The 21,481-nt window shown below is 42.5% G+C and overlaps 1 protein-coding gene across 1 annotated transcript in view; it reads left to right on the forward strand.

The window, feature by feature from the left end:
• Positions 1 to 802: 802 nt before the first annotated feature.
• The window catches only part of ASB15 (ankyrin repeat and SOCS box containing 15), a 117,148-nt gene continuing 96,469 nt past the window's right edge, over positions 803 to 21,481 (forward strand). Inside the window, exon 1 of the mRNA XM_073573408.1 lies at positions 803 to 900. Within this exon, the coding sequence (XP_073429509.1) occupies positions 803 to 900 (98 nt within the window). The remainder of the gene's footprint in view (positions 901 to 21,481) is intronic.

Raw genomic sequence — 21,481 nt, forward strand, 5'->3', positions numbered from 1 at the left:
ACCGGTAAAAAACAGTACCAGTGTCATCGTTGTTTTTGATCTGTGAGCCATCAGGGTAACAGCCATTTTTTTCCGGTGTGAAGATCTGAGGTTGTGGGTTGAAATGATCATCTAGGCAGATTAACAAAGCAACTATTTTGTATACCTTACATCCATGGTGTAGTAGCAATTGCGGGAAGATGGTCACAATGCAATGTCCCCATTCCACAAGATCCCATCCTGGGGCCAGTAGTTCACTGTCCCCTAACCAGGCGATACCTACTGTGTCCCAACTTTTGGTTGTCCCACAGCTTTTGGTATCTCCTGCCAGTATACTCTGTAGTCACAATCCATTCTCCATCCCATGACCGTAGCACTTGTCTCCCACTCAAGCTGGCAAGAACAATCCTTAAGATAGTTCCTCACATCTAGACGATACATATCACTAACATAGCTTGTGTATCAAGCTCCAGCTAGTATCCAATATCCATAGGTCATCCATAAAGGGGCATCAGGACCTCACCGACAGATCCTCGGAGTCAGATCATTCGCTCAGCTATGTCCCCCTGTCACATTATGAATGAATGGAGCATCAGTGCACATGATTGACCTCCAGTCCATTGACATGGGGCTCTTCCCAGGCTTCAGAGGTCCTCGGGATCGGTGATCATCCCAAGAGTTTGACTCATAGCGATTGCGAAGTTATCAATGAATAAAACTTGAGAATGCCCCCATTATATTGTAACTAATCTCTCTTTAAAAATTTCCATTGTTGTTTAGTTGTTCATGTATTTATCATTTAAATATCAACTTGCTTTTAGATATGGAGGAAACTGAGGAAGACCAGTTGGACAGTTATGAAATCCAGTTGAGTATTCAAGAATCCCTGCAATCTATTGTTCCTCCTGTTCTTCAAGATGGGTAAGAAAGCTGATTTCACAAGCAGAATAACCATGCTTTATGATTTTAGTTTATTTAATGTTGATAGGCTGACAACGTAGAAAGCCATGCTTAATAAAGGTTTTAGTTGTAGGTAAAAAGCTAACTTCCTATACCAAAAATTATCTTACATACAAAAAAAAGTCTTACATTTTAATGACTTGAGGGTTATTCCCACAATGGTAATAGTTTTTGCAAAGCAGTGTATATGCATCACTATAAAATGTATTGTACAAGTCCAACAAAACGTTTCTTCCTTGTACCAGTGTCTTTTTTTAATTTTATTTCTCTTCCATTCAACCAGCTTCACAGACCTGAGTAGGCAGTTCTATTCTTATCTGCTAACACTACATTTCCCAGCAACTCACTGCTTCTTCTCAGTGCTTCAGGCCCCTCCCTGAGCTGTCCTGCATGCATTATGATAGACATAGATATCTCAACATGGGCAATATTTATTTAAATGCATGTGGTGACCATTGATAGTTTAGAATATATTGACTGTCACCAGATATTTGACCAATATTTTTATCTGCAAGTTCCACATGTCATTAGTGATTCATGGGGATCTTCATGGTCTCCCTTGCATGCATTGCAGATCTGAACATACAATAGATCAGCTGTGCTACAACATAGCTGTCAGGGCAATGAGGATGTAGTGACCGTCTGGGGGATTTTTTATTATATAAGGTCATAGGTGCATCTATTTTTCATTAACTTGACAGTTATTAGATGGAAAAGCTGGTGTCAGTGGTATCTTCAGCATAGCATAGCATAGCTGAACTGTGCTAATACCCTGCTATCAGATCTTTTATAGCACAGGGTAATTAGGTTCATCTGGGCATGCAAATCTGACTGCATTATAAGTACTGGAGGACAGATCCAATGGTAGAAGAGGGTAAAAAAGACTCGCGGGTGGGAGGGAAACTCATCAGTTGGGGTGATAGTTGCAAATATGTGCAGATTTAAAAATAGCGTGTATTGGCACATGATCCATTCTGTATGTACAGAAAACATACCACATCATGATTTTGGGAATAAACCTTTAATTTTAGAGGTTTTGTGTAGTTTAGACAATCAATAGAGCATGGGGGATATATAGATGCAGGTGATTTTGTAGCCCAAAATAGCAAACTGGGAAGATGCATGTAACAAACATAAATAATAATAATAATAATAATAATAATAATAATAATCTTTATTTATATAGCGCCAACATATTCCGCAGCGCTTTACAGTTGAACAGTTTCAAACACAACAGTCATAAGTAACAACGTTAACAATACAATAATTAAAGCGAAATAAGACGACCCTGCTCGTGGAGCTTACAATCTACAATGAGGTGGGGGGGATACAAAGCACAGGTTTGTATTTACAATGATGTATTTACAATGACGGTCCAGCCATCTTCATGGGGTGGGGGTTAGATGGAGATAGTGAATGGGCTACACACACACAAACATGACTTTGATTACTGAATGTGATAGGCCGCTCTGAACAAATGTGTTTTGAGCGAGCGCCTAAAACTATGCAAATTGTGGATGGTCCTAATATTTTGGGGTAGAGCATTCCAGAGGATTGGCGCAGCACGGGAGAAGTCTTGGAGTCGGGAGTGGGAGGTACGGATTAGGGCAGAGGTTAGTCGAAAGTCATTTGCAGAGAGCAGCGGTCGGTTAGGCCGATAGACAGAAATGAGGGAGGAGATGTAAGGGGGTGCCGCACTGTGGAGAGCTTTGTGGGTGAGAACAAGTACTTTGAATTGTACCCTGTAATGAATTGGCAGCCAGTGTAACGACTGGCGAAGAGCGGACGCGTCTGAGAAACGATTATAAAAACCATTTAGTGTGCGAAAAACCTGCATGTAGACCAAAGATAAAGGCTGGTTATACAGTATGTACTATAAATTGTGGAAATGAATAATGGATCCTGTTTGATGAAGAATATGAGAAGGCTAAGCTCTATTTTAGTATAGAGTGATAAGTTGGCTTGGATAAAATTGCCAGGAGTCAGTTACAGATCTATGCTTGAATCTGAGCTGTAGGATTAAAGACTGGCATGTCCATTTCACTATCAAATTCACTCCATTGAGTAGGCGTAAGTAAGAAAAAGTGCTCTGAATGAAAGTGAGATTACTCAAGAGTAATGATGAGCGGACCAGTGGATGTTCAGGTTCAGCGGGTTCCAACGTAGCTACAGTGAAAAGATGTTGGGGACTGAACTTGACCCCTGCCCTTTAGAATTCGACGGGGACCTGAGCATGTCCTTTAAAATGGCTGTAAAATGGTTATAGTTAGGGCTAGGGGCCTGAAAAAGGAAGCCAAATGGAGGTAAGAGCAGGACAATTGCCTTGCCAACAAATCTGGATAGGAAAATGAGAACATAACATAGAATAAAAAAAAAGAAAAAGTATAATCTTGAAGCAGGAGGTGTGGGTCCAAGTGGAGCAGGAGGTTGAGGAGGAGGTGCTGGTGTAGGTGGAAGAGGCGGAGTAGGTGAAGGTAGCCAACACTGGTTTTTTTTATTTATTTTTTCGGGGATTCTCTGAAAATAAGCAGTGTAATAATCTGCTGACCATTCTCTTAATGTTTATACAGGCCGTGCAAGGCTGTGTGCGCACGTTGCATATTTGATGCGTTTTCATTGCTTTTTGTTCCGCGCGTAAATGGTCCAAAAACACAATGGAATAATTATGCAAGCTTATTCAATGACAATCCTGAAGTGTTGTGCACTTGATCAGTAAATTTCTGCGTGTATTTGCAGTGCGTTTTTTTTCTGTAACATGTCCATTCTTTTTGCATTTTTGCCTGCTTTTTTGACCCATTGAATGCACAGGAAAAAAATGCATTAAAAAACGCACCAAAAACGCAGCGGATTTTTCCGCAGCGTTTTGCTACTAAGAGATGCACAAACTTTGCAGAAATTTCTGCAAGCAAATACACAATGTGCGCACATAGCCTAATACTCTGCCATTTTTCGGGTTGAAAACAATGAGGAGCGCATCAAATAGCAAATGTGGCTGTGTTGCTGGTGGTGATGTAGTTGTTACAGACAGAGAGAGGGCATGGTCGATTTGTGTCTGCTATGTGCCCAAATGAAACACCTTCCTCTGCTGCAAGCAGGCGACAGTACTTTCTGTTTAATTTCGTAGTCCCAAGTACTGTTGGATGAATGGTGAGGCCAGAACAAGTAGAGGTGGTTTTAGATTGGTTGAATGAGAGTGCCTTCAGTCCCTTTGCTTTGTCTTCCACCCAGTCCCCTACTGAAAGCGCAGATTTGGCACATGCGGATCATGGGGTTCTGTCTTCAACTTCACCCACTAGCATATCTGGAAAGCAGTCTGAGTCAAGATGTCCAACCACTTGTTCTGATAGAGGATGAGTACATGGGAGGGGTAGTGCAAATGGTCAGTGGACCACTGCAGCATATCTCTAATTATGCTGATGTTGAAACACAGGTGCCAGTTGCTGCAGATTTCTGCTATGTGTACATCTGCGAGGAGGGCAGGGGTGAAGATTGTGTGGAACATCATGCAGGGACTATTATTATTTCTTTTCAAAGCACCATTGATTCCATGGTGCTGTACATGAAGAGGGGTGACATAGAAAACACAAAGAGAAATTACAAAGAACAAACTACAGACAGGTACAGAGGGGAAAGGATGCTACCCTTGCTTCCTTATATTCTACAGGATAATGGGGAAGGAGACAATAGGTTTGGGGGTTGCAGCTGCTCTGGTGTTGGTGAGGTAGCAGCGTGGTCTTGCAGGCTGTAAGCTGTTCTGAAGACTTTTCTGAAGGTTTTCAAGTTCTGCTTGAAAGTTTTTCAAGTTCCGCTTGAAAGTTCCAATTGTAGGGGATTATCGGATGTGTTGGGCCACAGAATTCTACAAGGTGGGGGATACTCAGGAGAAGTCTTGCAGGCAATTGGATGAGGAATGTATGATTGTGAAGGAGAGTAGGAGGTCTTGGGAGGAACAGGAATTACGTGGTGGGAAATATCGGTAGATAAGTTCAATCGATAAGGCTGTAGGAGAAATCAATGCAAATAGGGTCTTATCCGATAGACACAATGAGATTTTTCTCAGATTATACTAACCTGATGCATCTGTTGTTAAGGTATAGATTGTGAGTATTAGCTGCAGCAGATCCATAGGTCAGCAAGTGACCATTTAGCACCAGGGTGAAAGGAATTCTGTGGATAATTTCTGCGCTGCTGAATAGACTGAAACGTAAATGCAGGTATGATGATATAAAAAACTGGTGGTTTATTCATCTTATTTTGAAGTACAGAGTTACTTCTTCATCAGGATATGTGGTCATATCCTGATGAAGAAGTAACTCTGTACTTCTAAATACATCAAATGAACCACCATTTTTTATCTCCTCATACCTGGATTTACGTCTCCGTCTATTCAGCATTGCAGAAATTATCCACAGAAATCCTTTCACCCTCGGAGATTGTTGGAATATGTTTGGTGTTTGTAAAGTTAATAAAAAACTCCCAGAGGCTCACACAGGGATAGCATGTGACTGTATTTCCTGTTTTTCCTGTGTCTGTGTATTAGAGAAGCAGCCTGCTGTAGATGCTGCACAGATATAGACACACAAATGATTTATTCCTGATCTATTAAGCTTATCATATATTATTCCTGATTATTCCGGAATAAAGACGCTCTGTTGTCACACGCTTGGAGAGTATCCTGAATAATCTGCTACCAACAAGTTATGGGCCCAGAGTGACACAGAACCCCAGAATAACACAGCAACAGAAGCCCAGAGCAAAAGCAGTACAGAACAACAGAGAAGATGTCCACTAGCAGCAATCCTGTCAAGTTCTCAGTGCCAAGCCTCACTAAAAAAAACACATTTGAAAGGTTGACTCATCAAACCCTGACTAATGCAGTAGCAGGATGCAGCAAACCTGATAAAAAGTATAAAAAGATATGGGTTATTAGTTACTATTTTGGCCAAAGCAGATAGGTTCGCAACCCAACGTCAAGGGTCCCCAAATTTTGTGAGTCCCTAACACTAAATCTGAACAGCACACATAAGGGAAAAATTCCCCAAAATTCAAAAAAACACATTTGAAAGGTTGACTCACCAAACCATGACTAATGCACTAGCAGGATGCAGCAGACCTCCATTGATAAAGGTTGGGACAGCACAGGTGCAAACCACTGATGAAAACAGCCAGTAACCCAAGATGGTTTGGCTGCCTAGTAACGTTGGGTTGCGAGCCTATCTGCTTTGGCCAAAATAGTAACTAATAACCCATATCTTTTTATCCTTTTTATCATTTTTGCAGGATGCAGCTAGACCTCTTTATGTTGGCTTGGTTTTTCCTGTGTGATGCATATATAGTGCTGAGCAGCCCACCTGCTAATACTATGGGCATCATTAATAGGCTGTTCAGACACTTTGCACCACACTTATCTGTGTGACTGATGTCCTATGCAAGCCCTATTAGTGTGCATTTTCCCACTAGGCAGCCAGACCATCTTGGGTTACTGGCTGTTTTCATCAGTGGTTTGCACCTGTGCTGCCCCAGCCTTTCTCAATGGAGGTCTGCTGCATCCTGCTAGTGCATTAGTCAGGGTTTGGTGAGTCAACCTTTCAAATGTGTTTTTTTGAATTTTTGGGAATTTTTTCCTTATGTGCGCTGCCAAGCCTCACTAACCAGATCTACCAGTTCTGGAAATTCAAGGTAAAGATGCTGCGCATAAGAGAAGGTACATGGAAATATACTCAGGAACAAGTACCTCATCCATTACCAGATGATTGGCTAGAGAAGGATCAGAAAGCACAAAGCATGATCTCCCTCAGTGTAGATGCTAATCAAATTGTGCATATATGCAAGTGTGCAACTGCAAAGGAGATGTGGGATGAGTTACAGAAAGTGCATGGAAGATCAAATCTCTGCAATAAGCTTTATCTCATGAGAAAGCTGTATCAGTCTAAGTTAAGTGATGGACAGTATATGCAGCACTATATAAGAAACACCCTAGAGATTGTGGAGCGTCTCCAGGGTATTGAAGAAATTAAAGATTTTCATGTTGCTGCACTTCTATTAAGTGGTATTCCAAAAAGTTATGACACACTTGTGATTGCACAGCCAGATGATGAGCTGACACTGGAGTATGTTAAAGGCAAACTTGTGGATGAATTCAAGTGAAAAAAACACAGCATGTAAGCAGCAGTAATGAATCTAGAGCAGAAACAGCATTAAAGACACAGGAGTTCCCTAAATATAAGCACAATCAAAGAGAAACTCGTGAATGTTTTGTCTGTAAAAAGCCCGGCCACCTTAAAGCAGACTGCAGAATTTGGAAAGCAAAAATGAGTCAGCTTAAAAAGCAGAACAGTCATCAAAGGGTTAAAACAGCTGAAAGATTCTGCATGTGTTGAAACTGCATTTAATGCCAGTACATGCCCATCTGCAAAGCATATATGGTGTATAGATTCTGGTGCAAGCAGCCATATGACAAATAACAAGGATTTCTTCACTGACCTTAATGAAAGCAAGTCAGAAAAGGTCATCTTAGCTAATGGTCACTTTATGACTTCAGAAGGAGTAGGAGACGGCTACCTCCACTGTCCAGTTTCCTCAGCACAAAGCAGAAAGATCCCAGTAAAGGATGTTCTCTATGTTCCCAGCCTTGAAAGCAATCTTCTATCAGTAAGGAAGCTCACGCAAAAGGGGAATGTAGTTGCTTTTAGAGATAACAGCTGCATTATCTCAAAGAAAGGTCACACTGTTGCAGAAGGAAAAATTCAAGATGAACTTAATCAGCTAAAATGCAAAGAAAGAGTGTACTGTGCTAGACAAGATCTACATAAGAACTGTATCCATCTATGGCACAGACGTCTTGGGCACAGAGACCCAGAAGCAGTAAGGAAGCTAGCTCAACTTGCAAATGGTATTGAAATCAATCAGTGTAGTTAAATGATGAAGTACACTAGCTGTCCTAAAGGGAAAATGTCCAGAAAATCCTTTCCTAAAATCAGGACCACTAGATCTGCACAGCCTCTGCATCTGATACATACAGATGTATGTGGTCCAATGAGTGTTCAGACTCCTAGCAAGAAGAGATACTTTCTCACATTTATTGATGACTACTCCAGATATACAGTCGCCTACCTGCTTCACAGTAAGGATGAAGTTCCACAGAAACTTGAAGAATATCTTGCTGTAGTGGTTAACAAATTTGGAAGAATGCCAAAAGCCCTGCGTGCAGATAATGGATCCGAATATACAAGTGGTAAGGTGCAAACCATTTTGAAAAAGGGTGGAATCGTGTTCCAAACTAGCATTCGATACAACCGAGAACAAAATGGCATTGCAGAGAGAAAGAACCATACTCTCTGTGAAAGTGGAAGAAGTATGTTGTTTGATGCGAATCTACCTACAACGTATTGGGGAGAAGCCCTCATAACAGCTTGCTATCTTCAAAACAGAGTGCCCAGTAAAGCAACAAATAAAACTCCATATGAGCTATGGAACTGCGAGAAGCCTAACCTGAAGCGTCTCAGGATATTTGGAAGCAAAACGTTTATGTATGTTCCCCAAAAAAAACTTTTCAAGAGGAAATCACACGCAAAGCAAGGAGTTATGGTGGGCTATAGCGAAGCGCAAAAGGGATACAGAATCCTGCACCCAGAGACCAACACAGTAACAATCAGCAGAGATGATGAGCTGACACTAGAGTATGTTAAAGGCAAACCTCCTCACTGGAGGAAAAAATGGACTCTATAGCTGAGGCCTTAGAGGACGATCAGGAGACCATAAAACAACATATGGAGCGCATTAATGACTTGGAGCTGATATGTGAAGACTATGAAAATAGATTACGCAGAGGCAACCTGCGCATCTGTGGTCTCCCTGAAACCATTCTTGCACTCAAAGACACAGCAAATGCTCTGTTTAAGGCTCTGCTCCCATAAATAGATCCAGCCATGCTACACATAACCAGGATTCACAGAGCTTTGGGAGGGCCGAGACCAGGCGATGACCCCAGGGATGTGGTATTAAAACTTCACTTCGAAGAGTCTAGAGACTTAATATTGGCTGCGGCCCAGGACATTCCAGCTCTCCCCGGTTTACCTGACTCAGTCCACCTCTATGCAGATATTGCCCCTGCTACACTTAACAGAAGGGTTCTCAGGCCAATTACTTCAGCCTAGCAAGCAGCATGAATAAAATATCGATGGGGCTTCCCAATCACTCTGTCCTTTTCCTATAACAACAAATCCTTTTTGTGCCGCTCCCTGGAGGAAGGAAAACATGTTCTCGAACTAGCGGGCATCCCATTCTCAGACACAGCTCAACCACTACCACCACGAAAGTCAAGACCAGTCAGAGAGTGGAAACAAATCCCCAGAACAACAAGGAGCCAGCGCACGAATGTTTCCTGACTGAGTCAGTTTTCTGGCTGAAAATCCTCTTTGATTGCTTAATAACTCATACGTCTGATGGCTTAGATAATTGAGTTGGACTTGAGGATATGACCCTTTTCTTTCTCTAGTCCATCTTACATACAAAAGTTGGTATATGTACCCACTACAGTGAATGGGGGTGTTAGGGGGAGATTTTATGGAGCGTTCTAGTTATAGTTTTCGAATATTCAAGTCATAATTCCGCAAGCGCGGTCAGTATATAATTATCCATGATTTTAGATAATTATAAATGTTTAATTTGGTTATAAATCTCATGGTCACCCTCAATGGGATAGGGTTTGGCTCTCAGGGTCTATTTATGTGGCCTAACTATAGTGATCACTGGATTACCCCACTAATATGGGTCTCCAGTGCACTAAGTTTACCGGGCTGTTTGCCCGTTTGATTGTACTCATATGTTCTCTGTTAGTTGTCTTTGCCTACCCTCCATATGTTCTCTGTTAATTGTCTTTGCCTACCCTCCCTCCCTCTTTCCCACATTGCTTTTCCACAGGGAAGTACACATTTATTCCATCCCTTCCCATCGGGCTATGCCTTGGGGCTTATACCAGTGGGTGGAAATTCGAGGATCAGCCATGTTATAACAGAAAGAACCGATCTTCCCATGTGTAAGGTACTATCTCACAATGTAAGGGGATTCAATTCCCCTATCAAACGCAAAAAAGCCTTCTTAAGCCCCCTTCACACATAGCGAGATCGCTAGCGATATCGCTAAAGCGTCACTGATTCTGTGATGCAATAGCGATATCGCTAGCGATCTCGCTACATGTGACACTTACCTCCGACCCCCGCTGGATATCGCTGATCGCGCGAGATCGGCCTGGTCCATTTCTCGACGTCGGCTTCCTGCTGGCGCCGACGAGCGACTCCATGGACGCGGTCGGAAGACGTCACCCTCGCTGGGTGTGACAGGTAAGTGACGACCCCCGACCGCTGCTGCATCGCTAGTGAGATCTGCCTGTTTGGCAGCTCACTAGCGACCATTTTGCGATGCACCAGCGATCCTGACCGGGTCGTATCGTTGTCGGGATCGCTGGTGCATCGCTAAATGTAATGGGACCCTTAGACTATAAAAAACAAAATCCTGACATTATTTGTCTCCAGGAGACTCACTTCTCTAAATCATCATGCCCAAAATATTTTGATTCTGCCTACTCACGAGCTTTCACATCTTCAGGGGTAAACAAGACAAAAGGGGTAGCTATTTTCCTTAAGAACGGATTCCCACTCCAAATTACCAATTCCATTATAGATGAAGGGGAGGTGATTTATAATACTATTGGGTTCCTTACAGGGACAAAACATTTGTGTAGTAACCAGCTACCTCCCTGCCTCATCAGAACTCTCGACTTTTAAACTGATATTATCTAAACTTGACCTGCTCACATTTCACCATATTACTTTGGGGTGGAGATTTTAATTTTACCATAAACCCAATGCTAGATAGCAGCGCCCTAAGACACTCCGACATCACTAAAACTGAGAGGAAAAATATTCTCCACTTAATAAAAAAACACCGCCTAGTGGATATATGGAGGGAATTAAATGGGAACACCAGGGGATATACATATTTTTCCCCAGCTCATAAAACATATTCTAGAATTGATCTCCAGTTGACGAGAGCCAATTGACTCACAACAGTTTTGTATTCATGCCATTTACATTCAGCATGATCTGATCATGACGCCACCATTTCGGTATTTAAATTTGACGTTACTACTTCAGGGCTGTACAGGTGGAGGCTAAATGAATCCCTATTAACAGATCCTGTAACTGTAAGCACAATCAAAGACGAAATAACCAATTACTTTGAAATCAATACCACGGATGAATCCTCCCCAGGAATAATCTGGCTAGCACATAAGAAGTACATTACTGACTCTTTCAGTATGGATGCTGGAGTGTCTCCAGCATCCATACTACCCATTTGCACACAGTATGTTACCTGCCTCACTAGAGACAACAAAACATTGGACTTGTTCTTTGCCAATGTGAGAGGGGCATATGCCTCGTCAGCCCTACCGCCCCTTGGAAGATCGGATCACAACCTAGTGCACCTCCAACCCGTGCACAAGCCACTTGTACAGAGAGAACCTGCTGTCACTCGCACAGTGAGGATATGGACTGAGGAGAGTGATGATGCTCTGAGAGACTGCTTTGAAACAACCACTTGGGAAGTGCTGCAAGATTCCTATAGTGATGACATGGATGGTCTCACACACTGTATAACGGACTACATTAATTTCTGTGTAGACAACACGGTACCCACAAAAGTAGTGAGGTGCTTCTCTAACAACAAACCATGGATCAGCCCCGGAATAAAGGCTCTTCTCAAAGAGAAGAAGTTGGCCTTCAGATCAGGTGACAAGGGCAGGCTGAGAGAGGTGCAGAAGGATCTGAAGTATCTAATCAGGCAGGGAAAGGCTAATTATAAGAGAAGGATTGAACTGAAATTGTCACAGAAAAGGATTCATGAAGTCTGGGAGGGTCTAAAGTCTGTATCTGGGTATAGACAGACTGTCTCCAGGATGGTTGTAGATAAAGAGGGGCTTAATGAACTTAATCTATTCTTTAACAGATTTAATCACACACTGGCTGCTCCTGCCCCTGCATACCATTCACACCTCTCTGCTACAATAACCTCACCCCCTGCTGCAACTTGTCAACTGAGCCAGGGTCTGTTCTTCACAAGTACCCAGGTTGCAAAAGAACTGAATAAGATCAAAGTTTTGAAGGCTGCCGGTCCTGACGGCATCAGTGCAAGGCTAATCAAAACCTGCGGGCACCAGCTGAGTGAGATCATTACATATCTGTTCAATATGAGCCTGAGAATGGGTATAGTACCACAACTGTGGAAATTATCGTGTGTGGTACCAGTTCCGAAGAAACCTTATCCGAAAGACCTTAATGACTATAGACCTGTAGCATTGACATCACACCTGATGAAGGTATTAGAGAGATTGGTTCTCACACGTCTCCATCTCTAGTGAGCTCGGATATGGACCCTCTCCAGTTTGCCTACAGGCCGGGCATTGGTGTGGATGATGCCATTATCCACCTTCTAGATAGGACTCTCTCTCACCTGAAGAAACCTGGGAACACTGTGAGAATAATGTTCTTCGATTTCTCTAGTGCTTTTAACACCATACAGCCAGGTCTACTGAGAGACCAGCTGGGCCTTGTTGGTGTGGACCTCCAACTCTCCACCTGGATCCTTAACTACCTCACGAACCGACCTCAGTTTGTAAAGGTTCGGGACAGTGTGTCAGACACAGTGATCTGCAATACAGGGGCACCTCAAGGTACAGTTCTTGCCCCTTTTCTCTTCACACTGTACACTGCGGATTTTAGGTGCAACTCATCTAGCTGCCACTTGCAGAAGTATTCTGATGATCTGCAATAGTAGGCCTCATCACAGGAGGAGATGAAAGAGAGTACAGAGATACTAACCAAGCTTTTGTGGAGTGGTGTCAGAGGAACCACCTTAGGATTAATTCCGGGAAGACCAAGGAATTGGTGGTGGACTTTCGCAAGGGCAAAAATCCACCAGTAGTGGTGAACATTCAGGGAAATGACATTGAGATAGTCGACACCTACAGTGCTGGCCAAAAGTATTAACACCCCTGCAATTCTGTCAGATAATACTCAGTTTCTTCCTGAAAATGATTGCAAACACAAATTCTTTGGTATTATCTTCATTTAATTTGTCTTAAATGAAAAAACACAAAAAGAATTGTCCTAAAGCCAAATTGAATATAATTCCACATCAAACATAAAAAAGAGGGTGGACAAAAGTATTGGCACTGTTCGAAAAATCACGTGATGCTTCTCTAATTTGTGTAATTAACAGCACCTCTAACTTACCTGTGGCACCTAACAGGTGTTGGCAATAACTAAATTACACTTGCAGCCAGTTGACATGGATTAAAGTTGACTCATCCTCTGTCCTGTGTCCTTATGTGTACCACATTGAGCATGGAGAAAAGAAAGAAGACCAAAGAACTGTCTGAGGACTTGAGAAACCAAATTGTGAGGAAGCATGAGCAATCTCAAGGCTACAAGTCCATCTCCAAAGACCTGAATGTTCCTGTGTCTACCGTGCGCAGTGTCATCAAGAAGTTTAAAGCCCATGGCACTGTGGCTAACCTCCCTAGATGTGGACGGAAAAGAAAAATTGACAAGAGATTTCAATGCAAGATTGTGCGGATGTTGGATAAAGAACCTCGACTAACATCCAAACAAGTTCAAGCTGCCCTGCAGTCCGAGGGTACAACAGTGTCAACCCGTACTATCCGTCGGCGTCTGAATGAAAAGGGACTGTATGGTAGGAGACCCAGGAAGACCCCACTTCTTACCCCGAGACATAAAAAGCCAGGCTGGAGTTTGCCAAAACTTACCTGAAAAAGCCTAAAACGTTTTGGAAGAATGTTCTCTGGTCAGATGAGACAAAAGTAGAGCTTTTTGGGCATAGGCATCAACATAGAGTTTACAGGAGAAAAAAAGAGGCATTCAAAGAAAAGAACACGGTCCCTACTGTCAAACATGGCGGAGGTTCCCTGATGTTTTGGGGTTGCTTTGCTGCCTCTGGCACTGGACTGCTTGACCATGTGCATGGCATTATGAAGTTCGAAGACTAACAACAAATTTTGCAGCATAATGTAGGGCCCAGTGTGAGAAAGCTGGGTCTCCCTCAGAGGTCATGGGTCTTCCAGCAGGACAATGACCCAAAACACACTTCAAAAAGCACTAGAAAATGGTTTGAGAGAAAGCACTGGAGACTTCTAAGGTGGCCAGCAATGAGTCCAGACCTGAATCCCAGAGAACACCTGTGGAGAGATCTAAAAATGGCAGTTTGGAGAAGGCACCCTTCAAATATCAGGGACCTGGAGCAGTTTGCCAAAGAAGAATGGTCTAAAATTCCAGCAGAGCATTGTAAGAAACTCATTGATGGTTAACGGAAGCGGTTGGTCGCAGTTATTTTGGCTAAAGGTTGTGCAACCAAGTATTAGGCTGAGGGTGCCAATACTTTTGTCTTGCCGATTTTTGTGTGAAATGATCAATGTTTTGCTTTTTGCTTCATTCTCTTGTGTGTTTTTTTCATTTAAAACAAATTAAATGAAGATAATACCAAAGAATTTGTGTTTGCAATCATTTTCAGGAAGAAACTGAGTATTATCTGATAGAATTGCAGGGGTGTCAATACTTTTGGCCACAACTGTATAAGTACCTTGGTGTGATCCTCAATAATAAGCTTGACTGGGCCCATCACTTGGATGCAGTGTACAGGAAGGGCCAAAGCAGGCTTTATCTGCTCAGAAGGCTGAGAGCCTTCGGAGTTAGAGGGGCAATTCTTGCATCCTTCTTCAACTCTGTTGTGGCATCAGTCATCTTCTTTGGTGTGGCGTGCTGGGGTAGTGGCATATCAACCAGGGACAGGAATAGGCTGGACAAACTGATTAGAAGGGCCAGCTCTGTCCTGGGATGCCCCCTTGACCCAGTTCAGGAAGTAGGCGACAGTAGGATACTGGCCAAGGTGAGCTACATGGTGCAGAATGATTCCCATCCCATGCATGAGACCGTGACAAAGATGTGCAGTACTGTCAGTGACCGGCTACTTCATCCTAAATGTGAGAGGGAGCGCTATCGAAAGTCCTTCCTTCTTGCTGCAGTTAGGCTGTATAACCAGCACTGTCCAAAACGGAGAACGACCCAAACAGAGAACTGATAGATCCAAAGTTGTGACAGTCCGGTTACATTTTTTTTTTTTTTTTCGTATATGTACCTACCTACTGTCAATGTAATGCCTTTTATGCATCTGTATCTGTACTTGTTCCTGCTTTGCTGCTGTAATGCTCTGAATTTCCCCATGGTGGGATGATTAAAGGATTATCTTATCTTATCTTATTAAATTAGCGGCTACAAAAAAAAGGCCAGGACTGACCTCCAAGCCAGGTTACAAAATAAACTAGCAAAACTAGAACTGGCGAATCAAATGTCCACCTCTCTCTATCTCTCCAAACAAATCCAGGAAACAACGCTCCAATTAGATGCTATACTTACCACTAGGACTGAAAGAGCTCTAACTTGGACTAAAGCCACTTTTTATAAATATGCCAACAAACCCAGTAGCATGCTAGCACGTAAATTACGCGCAAGAGCGTCATTTAGTACAATTTTTTCCATAAAAGATTCTACAGCCAAGGTATCGGCACATCCGGACACCATCTATAAATTTTTTCATAAATACTATCAAAAGTTATACTCCACACCGCTGTCGCCTCCACCTCACCTTCTGCAAAATTTCTCCATGATATTAGACTACCCAAGATTTCAGAATCAATGGCTCAAAAACTTCACTCAGATGTCTCCATTGAGGAAATAACTGGCTATTAAAAATGTAAAAAAAGGAAAAGCCCCCGGACCTGATGTCTTACAGCCGCATATGATAAAAAATTTAATGAGATCCTCACTCCTCATGTCAAAACATTTTGTGATGCGTTTTTACATAGCTCACAAATGCCCCCAGAATTTTTTGTTGCCTATGTTACTGTCATACCCAAACCCAAAAGAGACCATCTTCTCCCCAAAAATTATAGACCCATCTCCCTATTAAACATAGATATAAATTTTCATAGCAATTATTACCAGACGACTAAATAATCTATTACCTGCCCTTATCCACCGAGACCAGGTGGGACTCATACCTACGAGACCGGCCCCGGATAATATCTGACGTAACCTCAATGTCATCCACACAGCAAACTTACGTAAAGAACAGCTATTACTCCTAGCCTTGGATATTGAAAAGGCCTTCAACACACTATCATGGACATATTTATTTATGGTCCTCTCCAAATTTGGCTTTACCCCTGAACTCATTTTCATGTCTTAAACTCCTATATGATCGTCGTACAGCATATTTGAAACTCCCTACAATATGCCCCACACCTATCATTATTCAACGTGTCACCAGACAGGGCTGCCCGCTCTCTCTGGATTTTTTTGCATTAGCTATGGAGCCCTTGGCTGAGGCCATTAGGACTAATCCAAATATAACGGGGTTGGCAAATTTAGGTGATCAATACAAAGTTAGTTTCTTCGCGGACTAACTACTTTTGACTATCACCAACCCCCACACTACCCTCCCCAATCTATTTTCATTGCTCCAAGAATTTGAAAATATTTCGGGACATAAATTAATATTGACAAATCTGAAGCTCTCTTTATGAACACCCCAAAAGACATACAGGAGGATATTATTTCCCACTTTAAATTTACAAGAAAAGAACACTACTTAATGTATTTAGGTGTTCATTTATTCAGAGCCTCCAAACTGATCTGACTTGGTGATCTTTATTGAACTTATCCTGGCTGGGAAGAATACACACAATAAAAATGGTATCTTTGCCAAGATTTTTATACCTTTTCCGGTCACTACCGATAGCTATACGGGCCAGGACATTTTCTAAACTTCATTCTACTATTACCAGATTCATTTGGCAAGGAAAGAAAGCTAGAATTTCACAAAAAATACTGTTTTTTCATAGAAAACTAGGGAATATGTCACTTCCAAATTTTGTGCTTTATTTTAGGTCCGCCCAAATAGCACAATTGACGAATGTTTGTTCCCAAAATCATAAACCAAGATGGGTCCACTTAGAGTCTCACCTCATTAAACCATTCTCACTACTTGGACTGATGTGGTCCATAGAAAAAATTCCAAAAGGTATAATATTAACGGCTCCCTTTACAGCCCATTCTCTTACTTGGTGGAGGAAAGCTAGATTCAAATACAAGCTACAATCTGAACCTTCCCCTCTGACCTCCATCATATGCAATCCAATGTGCTTACCGGGCCTCAATCAAAACATGTTCACATGGTGGATCTTATGGGGGATCACTACATTAAAGCATTTGTGCTCTACATTTAATATTTTATTAGCTAGACCGGAATTTATTCGAAAATATGAACCCCCGGTCAGAGAGACCATGCGTATAAACCAGGTCCTTCATTTTGCCAATAGTCTGCTCCCAAATAAAACAACCCTTGCATATGTCTAGTTTTGAGCAAAACTGCATTAATGATCCAATGGGCAGAGGAACAATATCTTTAATATACTCAATAATTAACCCACCTCACGATGAAATAAATTGAAATTTATGATACAATGGGAGGAGGAGATGGGATTTGATTTACCACTGAAGGATTGGAGGTTCTGCTGTGACATGTTGTCCAGGGGAAGCCACCAGTCATCCCTTGTGGAGACTTCATTGAAGATCCTCCACAGAACTTATCTAGTCCCAACCAAACTTCACAGTATATACCCAAATATATCTGCCATGTGTTATAGGGGCTGTGGCCAACTGGGGGATATGAGACACATGTGGTGGACATGTCCGGGGGTCTCAGACCTCTGGCATAGAGTGAAACTCATGGTGGATCAATTGACAGGCAGGAAAATCCCTCTAGATCCTTCAGTTTTCCTCCTTGGGGCAAGACACCCATCCCTTCCTAGAGGCCTTCACAGATTGGTAAATTATCTTTTCATGGCTACCAAAATTCATATAGCAGCAAAATGGAAATCCCCAACATTGTCATTATTGCTTGTTAAAGAACGGATGAATAGTATTATGCTTTATGAACGCATTGAGACTACCAGAAACGACAAGTGGAATCAGTTTTTTAAGATTTGGGGGCCAAGGATGGAGGTGGAATCAAATATACAACTGGACCAGATCTTTCGCATATCACCATAATATCTTCGGACTGTGGGGGTGGGGAGTTGAGATCTGGACCTAGATCTACAGTACTTAATCACTGTGTATTTGCTCATAGATGGTAGTACAGATGAGATTGGACTGAAATAACCACTAACGCTAGGCTATCAAAAGGACGTTAATGCTATAATAATGTACACTGTGGATTCAATGTTTCTTTTCCCTACTGTGTTACCCTTTTGTTGTAATTGTCTTGTCTTTCCCTTTATAGACTATATGTATGGCATGACAAGTTAAAATTCCCCTGCAAGGGAATGTGTTTTACAGTCTACTGTTCTTTTGAATTATAAAAATTTCAATAAAAACCATTTTGAAATTAAAAAGGAAAACACTGAAGTGGGGATAAGCTCTGAAGCAACCAAGGAAGACACAGAAGAACCAAGTCAACCTCCAGTCAGGAAATCAGAAAGGCCAAACAAACGTATCCCAGCTAGACGCCTTTCTTATATGGTCAGAACACTTCCTGTACCAGAGCCACAGTCATGGCAAGAGATGCAAAAACTGCCTGTCCACGAGAAGCTGAAGTGGATGAATGCTGCTAATGAAGAGATGGAGTCCTTCATCAACTCCAGACTTGGGAGCTTACTGAGCTACCACAAGGAAAAAGAGCTATCTGATGTAAGTGGGTCTTCAAAAACAAATGGTAAAATTCACTGGTTTAAGGCAATATTGGTTTTAAAAGGGTACTTGCAAAAGTATGGTGAAGATTATGATGCTAAATTTCCCCAGTTGCGAATCAAACTACATTCAAAACTTTAATTTCCGTAGCTGCAGTTCAACAGATGACAATGAGACATTTTGACAAAGCCATTATCGAGAGCCAAGTTTGTGGACTTCAGAACCGCAATGGGACTAACAGGATAAGTAATTGTTGAGTGGAGGTGTTGGACTATGTTAGATCCAACAACTCCATTCCTGTCTATAAGTGTTTAGTTGCTAAATTTGTATGCTAAGAAATAAAGATAGCAGCTCCTGGTGTAAGCACTTTGAATCTGCTGTAAGTAAAGATCTAAACCACTAAAGGATGTAGAGGACAAATAGATAAAAAATATACCTGTGCTGTGAAAACAAAGTGCAAATTGTAATTAGAGTTGATTGCCTATATATTAGTAGCAAATCAATTATGCTCATAAATGAAAGCAAATATAGAACATAAGTAGGTACCTTTTTTAGAGGACCGGTGTTGTGTAGGGCATAAGTAGATATTAGCAGCACGGCCAAAAGAATAGTCCACTTTCTTCAAATATGAAGCCACATAAGAAATAATAAAAATAAAAAATAATAAAAAAAGAAATAATAAATGAATAAAGGTCCTTCCAATAAATATCTATTATCAGCCTGCTAAATTGGATGTAACCGAATAATTGCACAGTTCACACTACCTCAAGGGATAAATCCAGCAGGGTGATGTGCATTTCCAAAGGATGAGGAAAAAATAATAGTTTGGAGTCACTTAACTTTTAGCTGATTGTCCCTAGTCCGTTGGCAGCTTTAAGGCATCTAAAGAGGAGCACTGTTCCGGCCGGTAACAGACGCTCGCTATGCCAAGAGCTGCAAGCACATGTGTCGGTAGTAGAATGAGCGCTTCCAGGAGCTCGTAGGACCTTCCTGACGTCAGAGGCACATGACTCGGGTGGTCAAGTGATACTCCAGGGAGCGGTACGGAGTGCAGTAAGAGCCTTTTTCCACGCGTTTCGGAATAGCAACGGATTCCTTAGTCAGGGATGGTTCCTACTGCATTAGTGGGTTTACATACCCTCGGCTCATTATGTGACATAAGTCAAATGCAAGGAGTTCCACTTCATTATTCGATCCCTTCGGCTTTAAAGTGTCCAATTCACATATCCATCTAGTTTCATCTCTGGACATTTGCTTGAGGAAACCCCATTGCGCCAGTGCTTGTGTACTACTTTAATGCCCATTACCCTTATACCCTGTAGGAACCCGCCATGTAATGCAGTAAAATGTTTAGACAGAGGGTGCTCATCACAGGGAGAGTGACTGTTTTTCCTGTGTCTGTGTGAGAGAAGCAGCCTGCCGTTGATGCTGCACAGATAGAGACACACAAATGATTTATTCCTGATCTATTAAGCTTATCATACACTGCTCAAAAAAATAAAGGGAACACAAACAACAGAATATAACGCCAAGTAAATCAAACTTCTGTGAAATCAAACTGTCCACTTAAGAAGCAACACTGATTGACAATCAATTTCACATGCTGTTGTGCAAATGGAATAGACAACAGATGGAAATTTGTGACAATTATCAAGACACCCTCATTAAAGGAGTGGTTCTGCAGGTGGGGACCACAGATCACATCTCAGTACCAATGCTTTCTGGCTGATGTTTTGGTCACTTATGAATATTGGTTGTGCTTTCACACTCGTGGTAGCATGAGATGGACTCTACAACCCACACAAGTGGCTCAGGTGGTGCAGCTCATCCAGGATGGCACATCAATGCGAGCTGTGTCAAGAAGGTTTGCTGTGTCTGTCAGCGTAGTGTCCAGAGGCTGGAGGTGCTACCAGGAGACAGGTCAGTATACCAGGAGACATGGAGGGGGCCTTAGGAGGGCAACAACCCAGCAGCAGGACCACTACCTCAGCCTTTGTGCAATGATGAACAGGAGGAGCACTGCCAGAGCCCTGCAAAATGATCTCTAGCAGGCCACAAATGTGCATGTGTCTGCACAGACGGTTAGAAAACGACTCCAAGAGGATGGTCTGAGTGCACGACATCCACAGATGGGGGTTGTGCTCACAACCCAACACCGTGCAGGACGCTTGGCATTTGCCACAGAACATCAGGACTGGCAAATTCGCCAGTCGCCCAGTGCTCTTCACAGATGAAAGAGTCTGGACGCCATGGAGAGCGATCTGCTGCCTGCAACATCTTTCAACATGACCGGTTTGGCAGTGAGTCAGTACTGGTGTGGGGTGGTATTTCTTGGAGGAGTAGTGAGGACAGAAGTGGACTAGTAGGGCAGCAGAGTTACAGACAAACTGTAGAGGTGTGATGATGCAATGGGGTATGATAAGGTCTTAGACTCCACATGGCGTTTAGGCCATCCGATAGACTTGAGCAGTTAGGGTACCGTTACACTTAGCGATGCACCAGTGATCCCGACAACGATATGGATCGCTGGTCCATCACTAAGTGGTTGCTAGTGAGCTGCCACACAGGCAGGTCTCACCAGCGACATCGCTGGGGTCGGGGGTCGCTACTTACCTGTCAGACGTGGTGATCCTGACGTTCTCCCGCCCGCGTCCACGCGTCGCTCGTCGGCGCCACAGGAAGCCCAGCAGGAAGCGCCCGACGAGAAATGATCCAGG

This window comes from Dendrobates tinctorius, unplaced genomic scaffold (assembly GCF_039654945.1).
Source record: "Dendrobates tinctorius isolate UK_male_01 unplaced genomic scaffold, ASM3965494v1 ptg000035l, whole genome shotgun sequence".
NCBI classification, from domain to species: Eukaryota; Metazoa; Chordata; class Amphibia; order Anura; family Dendrobatidae; genus Dendrobates; species Dendrobates tinctorius.